The sequence below is a fragment of the Indicator indicator genome, chromosome 2 (assembly GCF_027791375.1).
Source record: "Indicator indicator isolate 239-I01 chromosome 2, UM_Iind_1.1, whole genome shotgun sequence".
In the NCBI taxonomy this organism is placed as follows: Eukaryota; Metazoa; Chordata; class Aves; order Piciformes; family Indicatoridae; genus Indicator; species Indicator indicator.
In genome coordinates this window covers 13,441,105-13,453,670 of record NC_072011.1, presented here as the reverse complement: position 1 = coordinate 13,453,670, position 12,566 = coordinate 13,441,105, and the positions used below count along the sequence as shown (strand labels likewise).

Sequence of the window (12,566 nt, the reverse complement as noted above, 5' to 3'; positions counted from 1 at the left end):
TCCTTGTGGTCTGTTCCAACCCTGACTGATTCTATGATTCCATATTTGTCTGAAGTGATTTTGTAAATATTATCTTACTGGCTTCACATCCTAAGCTTGCCTGTCACGAAGATTTAATCTGGTTTCTGTCTTTTGGTGTTGGGGTTTTTTGTTTGTTTGTTTGTTTTCTTTTGCTTCAGATTCAAAATGCATATATAAAAAAAAAATCACAAACATAAGGTGGAATCTTTTTCTTTTTCTTTAAAATTTGAATTACTAAGAAAGAGATGTCTGATATGAAACCAAGGTTCATATCTTTCTGTTTTTAAAGAGAGTAACACATAATCTTTCTAAGAATTGCTTTTGAGGTTCTTGTCAGTTCTTTCCTCTATCTGATACTTCATGAGAGAGACAAAAACATGTTTGGGGGCTTTTATAAAGGTGTCCCATTATGTTAAGAAAAGGAAACAAAAAAGGGGAGGAAGTGGAAGGGAAGTGTGTATATATAATATAGTCCATTGTGTCTAGAAGCATATTTTACACAGTCATAAAAATTATTTCTTGTTAACTTTATTGGATTTTTTTAATGCAAATTTTAATTTTTTTTTTTAATAGGAGAAACCTGCCTGGAGACAGACAGAAAGCTCTAGAAATTATGATTCCCCTGGTAGAACAGGAAGACCAAGTAGCTTCAGATATGTACTGCCTGGTTGGTCGAATTTACAAGGACATGTTTTTGGAATCTGGGTTTATAGATACAGAAAGCAGGGACAAAGGGACCTTCTGGTGAGTACTGTTTTCCTGGTCTATGTCCATTTGTTAGCCTTGGGGAAATATTCCTTAAACAAGCACGTATTTTAACTGTTTTTCATTCCAAATATTTTGCACTCTTAAAGGATACACTAAATCTTCTAAACTACTTCACTTATTTTTTTAAGAGCAGGAGATTTACATTGTTCACAGATCTGGTTCTGCAAAGTTCTTCAGATGCCTCAGAGGCTGGTAGTTTAGGTGACTCATATCAGTGTATTTTCCTCTTCTCCCCCAGGTAGGAATTCTCTGTTTACTGTATTACTCTAAAGAATCTGGGCCAGACAAAAATCAGCCATGACTCAGTTAGCATATCTGCAACTGATAGATATTAGCTAACTAGGCTTAGAGGTGCTGAGGTTTAACTCTGCACAGTACTTAGAATGTACCATTCTGTCTTTTGGTGTTTACACACTTGTAAGTGATATGACTGTTCCAGACTCATGCTGCTAAAAGTTTTGTCCCCATCATCACCATATACTATGTACACATCGAAGTGGACTACAGTACAATGGATAGCCAAAGCAACACACAATAGGCTGGACAAGTTCTTAAATTTTAGAGGTATCATTGTTTTTATTGCTTTTGAAATGCACAAAAATGTTATGTAGAATAAATTTTAAAAATGGAGACACTGGATGCCATCCTAGACTGTCAGGATGACTTTTCTCCATTAAGGCTCAGATGAGGAAACAATATGTGCTTGTGTCTTGCACATCAGATCCTAGTTCTGGTCTTGTGCTCATCAGCTGCCTGTTGAAGTAAATTCCTAGAATGGAAACTTCAGATTAGAACTGTCTCTGGTAAAAGATAAGATAGAATTGCTTACCATTTATGGCCTCAGAATACAAGTACTGTTTATAACTGCTGATCATGCTTTACAGTTTTGCAATGCTTACTGGATTTTAGGAAAGGTGTTGAAATACCAGGGATGCTGCATATTATCATCATCCCTCTCTTTGTAATTTTGAGTTACAGAAAAATTTTATTTCCTCTAGTGCAAAGCTTGTAACAAACTTTCAAGAGTCTGTATTTTTTAAAACAATATCTTGCTAATATAATGACTATAAAAAGAAAAATGTAGACCTATGTACAAATACTAGGCATTGCCACAGCATCACAGAATGTAAGGGGCTGGAAGGGACCTCGAAAGATCTAGTCCAAAGCCCCCTGCCAGAGCAGGATCACCTATACCAGATCACACAGGAACACGTCCAGGTGGGTTTTGAATATCTCCAGAGAGGGAGACTCCACAACCACCCTGGGCAGCCTGTTCCAGTGTTCTGTCACCCTCACAGGGAAAATTTTTTCCTCATGTTTTCATGGAACTTCCTATGCCTCAACTTCCACCCATTGCCCCTTGTCCTGTCATTGGGTATTACCAAGAAGAGCCTGGCTCCATCCTCTTGGCCCTCACCCTTCACATCTTTATAAACATTAATGAGGTCACCCCTCAGCCTCCTCCAAGCTAGAGAGCCCCAGCTCCCTCAATCTCTCCTCATAAGGGAGATGTTCCACTCCCTTAATCATTTTTGTGGCTCTGCACTGGACTCTTTCAAGCAGTTCCCTGCCCCTCTTGAACTGAGGGGCTCAGAGCTGGACACAATATTCGAGATGTAGCCTGACCAAGGCAAAGTAGATGGGGAGGAGGACCTCTCTCAACCTACTAACCACAGCCCTTCTAATACATCCCAGAATGGCTTTGGCTTTCTTGGCTGCAAGAGCACATTGCTGGCTAAATTATCACAGGCTAAATGCAGTAAATGAAAATTACTTTTGCTATTGTACATCTTTCTTTCTTCTCATTATAGTGCCTTAAGAATGGATAAAGATTTTAAAAATCTAATTGAACTAAGAATGATTATATTAGCAGTAATTACTTTTAAGATATTTCATATAGCCATTTTAACAGCTTTAATTAGATGTATCTTAGCAATCAGGATATTCATACATTTGATGAGGTGGAGTGATTGCAGTTAGTTTGGAAGAGGGCAGTAGACTGTCACCTCCTGCAGCAAGGTAGGATGTTGAGCCAGGCCAGCCTCTTAAATAATCCCTGAAGTATCTGGCAAGTAAAACCCAATACAGACTCAATACTCAAGGCACCTGCTGATGTTGAACAAGATGATCTCTGTTGAGTCAAGTTGAAGTTTGAGCAGAAGCTGTACCAAATAGGCCAGTTGCTTTTGATTTGCAGTTTCTTCTGGATCAATATTGATGTCAACTCTAGTGTTGGTCTTACAGCAGGCTTGATGTGACTGAAGAGTTGACTCATAACTCTCTGGAAAACTCTTGGGAAAGAGCAGACCTACTGTGGTGCTACAGTGAGGGAAAGTGTGTACAGGAACAACGCCTCCATGATAGTGTTACTTTATGTTGAGATGGAGATTATTATCTCTGTCTTAGAGAAATGAGTATGTAAGAGAAGTATAGTGTTAAGATAGTGAGGATTTGGAAATAGAAGCATTGATTTTGCAACAACTGGTGAAGACAAGGTACTTCAGCATATTAAATAAAAAACCCACCACCAAAAAAAACCCCACAAAAGGAAAGAATCACAGATTCATCAACCAGGTCAGAAGAGACCTTCAAGATCATCACGTCCAACTGATCACCTAACCCTAACTAATCAACTAGACCATGGCACTAAGTGCCTCATCCAGTCTTTTCTTAAACACCTCCAGGGATGGCAACCCCACCACCTCCCTGGGCAGCCAACTCCAATGGGCGATCACTCTTTCTGTGAAGAACTTCTTTCTGAGATCAAGCCTAAAAGGAAGCGTGCTTTTCTGGCCATTAAAAAGCAGAATAAAAGACATCTTTGATATAAATATGGGAAAAGAGATGAAAGATTAATCATTTTCTATCACTTTCCTGTTGCATACTGACAGTGTACATCAGACTTCCCAAAGATATCAAATCTTCATTCAAATCTTTTCACTGCTACCTCTCAAACTCAGTGTCTGCACTGCAATGTTTTCCCAAATGTCAGCTTTCAGTTCCTTGATGGCATTTACAATTGCATCAGCTAAGGCAGCTTTTACTTCATAAGGCAGACTTTTAAACCTTACTGCCTTTTTACAATACTGTGTTGGCCACTCCAGTGGTATCTGGAGCCTGACAATGCAATTGCAGCAGTTGCATTTAAATCAGTTCAGTCAACAGATGTGACTTGTGAGGTGTTTGGGAAACAATATTATCATATTTTGAAAATAATAATTGTTAGAGTTTGTTTTTTTTTAATTTTTAATGTCTGTAAACTTTTGCTGTCTGGGCTATGTGGGTACAAGGTAGGTTTAAGAATGTCAGCACAGGATTGCACAAAATATGAAATTTCACTTTTTTTGGTAGTAACTGTGATGGCAGAGGTCCAATATGAGAGTATTTTTTGGTATGAGTAGCATGTAAAGATGAATAGAAAAATGAAGTTTTGTTGTTGGGTAAGGAGATTTGGTAGGGTTTGGAAGGAAAAGGTGAACCCAGGAACAAAAATTCCCAGGATGTCCCTTCTGGTCTGCTGGGGTTAGGTCACAAGCTCCTGGCAGAAGGGGATTGTGAGAGTGACCTCTGACAAGAGATAATTTCCAGCCATCTGTGATGGACTCATCAGTGGTCAAAACTGAGCTCATCAGGAATGCTGGTGGTGCCTCTGTGGTAAATATTTAAGAAAGGGTTTTTTTTTCAGGCTGTTTCACCAATACTTCTGCAAGCAGTAACTGTTTGGCAAACGCAACGCTCATCTCCATCTCCTTTGCCTACATGATTAGCATTGTTTACAGCACAAATGTTGATACACAAGAGAGATGCTGCTTTTAAATTTTGAGAGTTTGTGTATATCCATCCAAGAACTAGAAAAATTTTGATAGTCATGCCAGAAATTAGAAATTTTAGGGCAAAACAAAGTTAAAGTACACAGTGTCCTGTACTGGAATGAAAATACTTATTTTCAAGGTTTTTGTCTCCTTCTGTCATCTCTCCTTTTCCTGGTATCGCACAAGGATTACATCATGAAAGATCTCTAGGATAAAAAAAAGGAGTCCAGTTCCCAATGTTGCTATGTCTCCAAAGTGATTATGCCAGCCAGAGTCTCTTCTAGCTTTATATACTTAGAATCAATGAGACTGTCACCCTGTTAAGTTAGGGAGTGTGGGTTTTGATGGTGGTTGTTTTTGTTTGGGGTTTTTATGGTGTGTGGGTTGGTTTGTTGTTTGGGTTTTTTTTTGTTTGGTTGTTGTTGTTGTTTGTTGGGTGTTTGGTTTTTTTCCAAGTGAGTGAAAATGTTTTGTACATACTTTATTCCTGGTTTTGTTGTAACTCAAAGGCAGGTCAAAAGAATTGAGTCATCTTTGCTCATACTGCCTGTTTTTTTTTTTACAGGACTAGACTCTTGTCTAGTGATTGTTTGGTGGTGGGCAATTGAAGTACAGGAGAGTATATATGTAGGAGACTGAAGAGAAGTCTGTCTTACACTTTTGGGAAGCAGAGTCCTGAATCATTAGGGCAGGAAAACCAACAAACAAACAAAATAAAAACTATCTATATTTTTGGCCTGCTAGCGTCAAAATGCACATCCAAGTGTTGTCTGGGAGCCAAATCCTTAGGTTTTGCACTGATTATTTTTCTTTCCTTCATTATGTATTAATCTCACAACCTGATTTTTTTTTAAAGTATAATTAATTTGTTTGTTTGGACTTTTCTTATAATTTTGGAAATGATTTTAAGCTCCATTGCTGTCATGTAGCAGAGTTAGGCTGACTGAATGTCTTGTGGTACTTAACTCACGTCTGATAGTCTTGTTTGCCACCTCCTTAAGGGGGGGGTGTGTGTATGTAGATATACATATATACCTACATATATGCAACTAAACATGTTCTTATTCTGCAAAAGAAAAGTTTAAAGCACTGTAGATCTGCTGTCACTGTTGTCACTGTACCTTGCATTGCCAGCATGAGGATATTGTGCTCTGTGTGTGAAGCCTCTCAACTTCTTTTAGGCTATTTGAATGTTATTGCCATTCATCTTGCTTGCTCACTTCCTTTTGAGAAAAAATCTGGTATAGTCCCATTTTATGTGAATAGACTCATAAGGACAGTGTCAGTGAAGAATAAAGTTTGGAGTAGCTGAAATTGTAGCTAAGTACAATATGTTCTCGTCACACTTGCTTTTGTGCTTGTGCATTTTGATATACTTCTATGTCACTGTAGCGGATCCACAATAGAATATGAAGTTTCAGGTCAGTGAAAATTCATATATTTGAGAGTAAATTAATGACCTTAATAAATATAACTGTGAGACAGGTCTCTTACAAGCTGTTAGCATGATTTACTTTTTTTCTTCCATCTCAAAGAAAATGGGAAATCTAGTAAGATACTGTAACTCTATTGGGATTGATGAATAGGGTCTGCGCTTGTTGTGTGAGGGGAAAGGAAGTGGGAGTAGGATATATAAATAACTGACTCCTAAAAATAACCACAAAGCATGTGTGGAAAACAGTAAAATATTTTTGCTTCCATGAATTCTTGCTGTGTAAACAGAAGATAAGCACTTGAAATACCTAAAATTATCATTATGTCTCTATTAGATCACGTTGTTTAGAAAGTAAACTTGTATGTTTATTTTTTTTCTAGGTTCAAGAAGGCATTTGAGTCTGAGCCAACATTGCAGTCAGGAATTAATTATGCAGTACTCCTCCTGGCAGCTGGACATTGCTTCGATACTTCTTTTGAGCTGCGGAAAGTTGGTAATTACAGTTTGCAGATTCACAAGTGAAATCACATTCTAGTGAAAGTATGATACCACCCACTGACATGGGAGAAACCTGATGGTTGTACACAAGTGCTTTGATAGTGAGAATCTGGATATTTTACTTGGTCTACCCCTCCACTACTGATCCTACCGACTGTGGGTGAGGGCTGTCATGAAGGGCTTGGTTCCAGTTTCAAAGTCTTAATTGGTTACTGGAGCTTAGTGAAAATGGACAACCCTTTTAAAATGGACTATTAGATTCATGTATGAAACAGGAATGCCTGAATGGGGAATACAATCCAGATCACATTCTTGAAAACAAACAAAACCCCTCATAGAACTGTAAAGAATATGGATAAAAAGTCAGTCCTAAGAGGGGGGAAAATGCACTTGACTTGAGCTTGGGATGGACTGGGAGAAGAATATTTTTCTTCTGGTGCTTTCTTTGAGGTTTTCTGAATGCCTGTATTCATCGAATCACAGAGTGGTTTGTGTTGGAAGGAACTCTTTAGAAACCATCTAGTCCAAGCCCCCTGCTCTGAGCAGGTACATCTCCCACAGGTTGCTCACCCTGAATTTCAACACTTCCAAATGGTGCATTCAGAAGTTTCCTGGGCAACCTGGTCCCATGTCTCACCACTCTCATCATAAAAAAATTGTCTTCTTTTAGAAGGAAGAATTAAAATATTTTGTTTGTGATTTTTTTTTTTCTGTTTGAGGAGATGGTAAAGTCAAGATTACTCAGTAATACTTTCAGGGAAAGTATGGGAGAAAGCACTGAATGCTGCAATATGTAGTAATATGTTCTTTGCAAATGACATTCTTCTCTATGAATTTGTATAATTCTTGACTTCCTGTAAAGACTTTTTTTAATCCTTCTGTCTCCTGAGGACGTTGTCAAGTGAGAAAGAAACAACGTCCTCCCCTCCACAAAATATATCTGTAATCAATCACTGCTCTAGGTTAGGAGGTAGGTGTGCATTGTATGTCTGAAAGTAATTTTTTTCATAGAGTTTTTTTGAGTGTGAAGGTCAGAGCGAGATGGTTGCTTTCACCTAAATAATGGAAATGAAATTCACATTCTCTGATGTGAATGAAGTTACTCACATGGATGCAATGGGCTGTATAGAGTTGCTCCAACTACTGTGTTTGCCCTTCTGTGAGTGGGTGACATTTTGTGTTTTGGGTCAGTTGGAATACTTTCATCTCCTACACTGAAATCTGAATTCTTGTGCCAGTGTAGGAGGTAAAAATATGTATTGTTTTCTACATAGCATCAGCAAATATTCACTCAGCTTGCCTAATTTCAACTGAAGCTGGGCTTTATTTATTTCATTGTTTAATTTGAACCCTTCCACTTTGAAGAGACTTCTCAATTGAATACAAGACTGTAGCCAGACTGGACAAATTAATTGTACTGATGAAATCTGGGTGTTCTTTGTAGGGATTAGATATTTGATATCATCTGCCTGTGAGTTTGTCCACTGTTGTTTTCCCTATTGTTTGTATGAAGAATTTTACATAAATTAAGTTTCCTTATTACTCTAAGGTTCCATCTAGGACTCTTTCATGATTTGGTGGAGAAATATCTGGTAGCTCATTGGTGAAAGGTTGTTTTGTTGTTGTTGTGAGTTCTTTCTTTCTTTGGGGGTTTGTGTGTGTGTGCTTCTCTCATGTGTAAACTTATACTTGGTGTCTGCTGAAAACCCTTAATTTCAGCAACCCCTACTGTTATCTGCTAGTGTCTCTCTTTCTTATTTTGTTATGGAAATATTGTCAAAATATTTTAAGCCTCAAACTGACATACCTGTTTTGAAACAAATTTTCAAACGTGTATGTAATATAGACCCTGTGTGTGTCATTGGTTTCTTGTTAATAACACTGTGACCACTGTTCATAGAATGATAGAATACCAAGTTGGAAGGGATCTCAAGGATCATCTGATCCCAGCTTCCATGACAAAACCATTGTCTGTGCAAGGACCCTGTCCAGCTGAATTTTAGAAGTGTCCAATGTTGAGAATTCCCCTACTTCCCTGGGGAAATAAGTCCAATGGATGATTGTTCTTATGAAAAATTTTACTCTGGTGTCCAATTAGAATCTCTCCAGGAGTAACTTGTACTCATTAGGCCTGGTCTTTTCCATGTGACTGCTTGCAAAAGGGAGTCGTCTTCTTCTCAGTAACCACTGTTTAAATACTGGAGCATGATGAAAAGGTCTCCTCTAAGCTTGCTTTTGTCAAGGCTGAGCAAACTCAGTTCTCTCAGGCCTTCCTCATATGGCAGCTTCCCAGCACTTTGATCATCATTGTAGCATTTCTGTGGACCTTCTCTGGTCTGTCCACATCTTTTTTTTTTTTGTGTAGTGTGGACCAAAACTGAACACAGTATGCTGGGTGTGGGCTGAGTAGAGTGGGGTGATGACTTCTTTGTCTCTGCTTGGTGCTACCTTTGTTGATGCAACCCTCATCCTGTTGCTGCAGCATGCTGTTTGCTCATATTGAGCTTGCTGTCCGCTAGGAATACCAAGTCCCTTTCCACAGAGCTGCTCCTCAGCCAAGTGGATCCCAACCTGTGCTACACTTCTGCAGTATGTTTTCCTAGGTGCCTTAGTACAATGAGGTTTGTCAGATGCTTTGAGTTGTACAATATTCTGAGCAAAATTTGTTTTGGGTGAACTTTAATATTTTGATCAAAAAAAAGCAAACTTACAGAGGTTGTATGGGGATATTTTTTTTTTTTTGTCCTCTCTCTTGTCCCAAGAATCTTTTCCACACATGTCATTCTTTTGGTGTAACTTCTTGCTTAAGTCTGTGTCTACAAGACCATTCTGTAGCGGTAGATTTGCCTGGCGACAGTTTCAGTTTGGTGTCCACCTGCAGTATTATCTGTAGCACATAGAAATTAGAGGAAATCTGTCTCTCTGGTGGGAGAGACTAGAGTGAGCTAGTTGAAGTACAGTCCAGGTTGTATGGAAATGATACTAGTAGGTAGGGAAAGGCTAAGGAAGGGTATTGTGCCTAAGAGCACTTCAGAGGGTGCATGAGGGTGTAATTATAAGACGCATATGTGATTACATTGGCCATATTGTGATAATTCCAGTAAAGCTAACAATCCAACAGAAATTTTACCAATTTCAAGAGATCAGAATATTTGCCTTCTAAACGTTCTTATCTCTATTTGTCATAGTTCACAACTAAATGGTTATGTGAAGCATTAATGCAAAATCTTCCTTTAATTTTCTGAATATTGCTTTGTTAACTGTACAAAACTGCAGACCTTTGAGACCAAAACAGAAATTCAAAGCTTTGTACTGACAGTGATGATCTTTGCTGGCTGTGCAACTTTGACACATGAAGAATCCTGTAATATGAATTGTTCTGTCAATATTGGAGCAAGGAAAGCAGTTTATTTATAAAGCCCTCACAGTAATATTTGACTGGCAATATCTACTGACTGTATCTTATGTTCTTTACAAACTGTGGATATATTCTCAGTGTTATAAAAACAACAGGTATTAAAGGTTCCTCTGTTTTTGCTCATTTATTCTTAAGACCAAATATTTTTTGTAAAATATCCTGGAATTCAACTGCTGTTTTTTCTCCTCCCTTCATGTATGCCAAGTTTATGATGGAAGGAAGGAATGTCCTGTCTTTGCCTGGATTTCTTTATGCTCTCAAAAAACTTTTCAAGATGGTGAAATCAAAATAAACTAGGGAAATTATACAATGAAACCACAAACTCAGAGTGAAATTCATGAAGATGTTCATTTTGCACAGGAAAGTTATGTTTCCCCACCCTCTCAAAAAGACCAAACCCATTGGAAAACAAAACAAAGCTAAAAAACCCCACCTCTGAATTAGAGTTATAGTCTTTTGATGCTATTGCTAATGCCTCCACATTGCAATTGTGTTTTTCCAGCTTGCTTTTCATATAAGTTTTTTTAGATGAGCTTTGTAGAGGAAGGTCAGCAAACTTGAGTAATCTTTAGCACTGAGTACATCATCTTTCTCAGAAGTATCTGAGAGCATTGTGTTGTCTTCTCTAAGGTCATAGAATCCACTGCACAGGATACTTGAGTAAAACTTTCGGTTCGCCTAGGATACAGAACAGTAATGATTCCCAAACTTGATGTCCTCAGGTATCATCTCTGCCACACATCCATCTGTTCTCACGCTGCCTTCCTATAGCTCTCCCTTATTCTATGAGCTGGTGCTCAAAATCCTTGCTGCTGCCAGTCTTACCCTCCCAACGAACGCTTCTCCCTGCCGTGCCATTAATCCCAGTTGTACTTCTCATCAAACCCACATATTCCATTTGTACCTCGCTTTGAATCTATTCCCATGCCTGGAGCACTGGAGGGTTCTGGTGGATGAATTCCTGCAGATGCAATGAAGGATGGCAGAATATGTGTCCTGTGAACCAGAGACCAGTGCTGCTGCTTGCTGTGAGAAACAGCTTGTGACAGCTTTTTGGCTGTCACTGCAACTTGTGAGTGCCATGGCCCAGTGTTTAGCCCTCCACACAGCTACACTGCTCCTTTACCCCATCTTCCCAGCTGAAATGATTCATGTGTCCCTGTGATACCAGATCCTTACTTCCCTTGAGATGAGGTCACATCCAAAGCATGTGGAAGTTAATAGAAGTCTATCTGCCTTTGTATGTTGTTGTCCACAGGCATGCAAATGTTTTAGACACTCTAGCAGAGACCTTCAGCTATTGAGGAACTTGCTGAGTAGTGTTACTCTAGGGTCTTGGGGGAGATTACTTTTTTTTTCTGTTTACTGTGTTGTGTAGGAAGCTTGTAGGTTTTGGTTTCTGGAACCCAAATGAAGTTGAAAACATTTAACACGAATGTCCTACTCTGAAAGGAGCTGTAGGTGTACATCCTCAAGCAGTCTGTTGACGATGTGCATGTATATAGCAGCCTGGCTTAAAGCCTTGCAGAGCTGCTATATGGAGAGATGGTTACTGCTGTATGTTGTGGAGTTAATGGGGGTGATGTACATCACACTGTCTCAGGTGGAGATGAGATATTTTTTAAAATCTACTGCATATTTTCTCTTCAGGAATAAATAAACAAAATTCTATCCGAAGAAGTGAAAAAATAATGTTAGCATGATTTAAGCATTACTTTGTTCTCTATGTTACTCAAGCTTGACAGTATCTTGCTAGCAAGAGAGCACAAAGTATGAAATATAGATCTGAAATAGGCTGTAGGCCACTTGGATACAATTTTACACTTCAAAAGAATTTATTATCTGATGCTGATAACAAAAATGTGAACAACATGAGAAAACAAGATGTATTTTGTGGGCTGAAATGTACCTAATGTAATGATAGCCTTTTAGGTAAGATTTGTTGCTGCTTCCAGCATGAAGTTTTCCCTGCTAGCTACTTAAGGAAAAAATAAAGATCAACAGTTAGTCTGAAATTTCTTGTGAATACTCAGCTTTAATATCAAGGACAATGGAAGGTGATGTGGGAGAGAAACTGTCATGGTAGAGTAGCATGGGGAAAGTGAATAAAAGACTACAGTGGTGAAGACGACTGGCTTGTAAGCTGCATGCAGGGGGTAGTGTAGCATCTCTCATTTAACCTATAAATAAGTAGCAGCTAATATTAACTAGAAATCATCCTGAAGGCCACAGGAAACTTGTAGTCCTCAGAAAACTTAACAAGTCAAAATAAAACCTGAGGCTCTCCATAGTCTTGAGTTGCTGAGGGTCTTTGGAATATTAATAGATGTCTTTCATTGGGGTAGGACTTGCGGCAATTAAAAGAACATCACTGCTGGAAGAAGCCCAGTGGATCATCTGTTCCTTCTGCATGGGGCCTTGTCTATAAAGGTAAGTTTGGGGCTTGGGGCTCATGAGTTAAAAAAAAAAAAAACAAAGCAGAAAAAAACATAATAGGTGCCTTATTCAGCATCTGTTAAGTTTTTACCAGCTATGTTGTGTAGCCTAAGGCCCCAATTTACCTTTACAGATGAGGTCCATGCAAGAACATAGGTAATCTGACTATGGCCTTGTC

At 38.7% G+C, this 12,566-nt stretch overlaps 1 protein-coding gene across 1 annotated transcript in view; it reads left to right on the top strand.

The window, feature by feature from the left end:
- MAP3K5 (mitogen-activated protein kinase kinase kinase 5) overlaps positions 1-12,566 on the top strand; it is a 111,782-nt gene that overhangs the window by 51,962 nt on the left and 47,254 nt on the right. The window contains exons 7-8 of the mRNA XM_054399225.1: positions 595-765; positions 6,417-6,529. Coding sequence (XP_054255200.1) covers positions 595-765; positions 6,417-6,529 — 284 coding nt within the window. The remainder of the gene's footprint in view (positions 1-594; positions 766-6,416; positions 6,530-12,566) is intronic.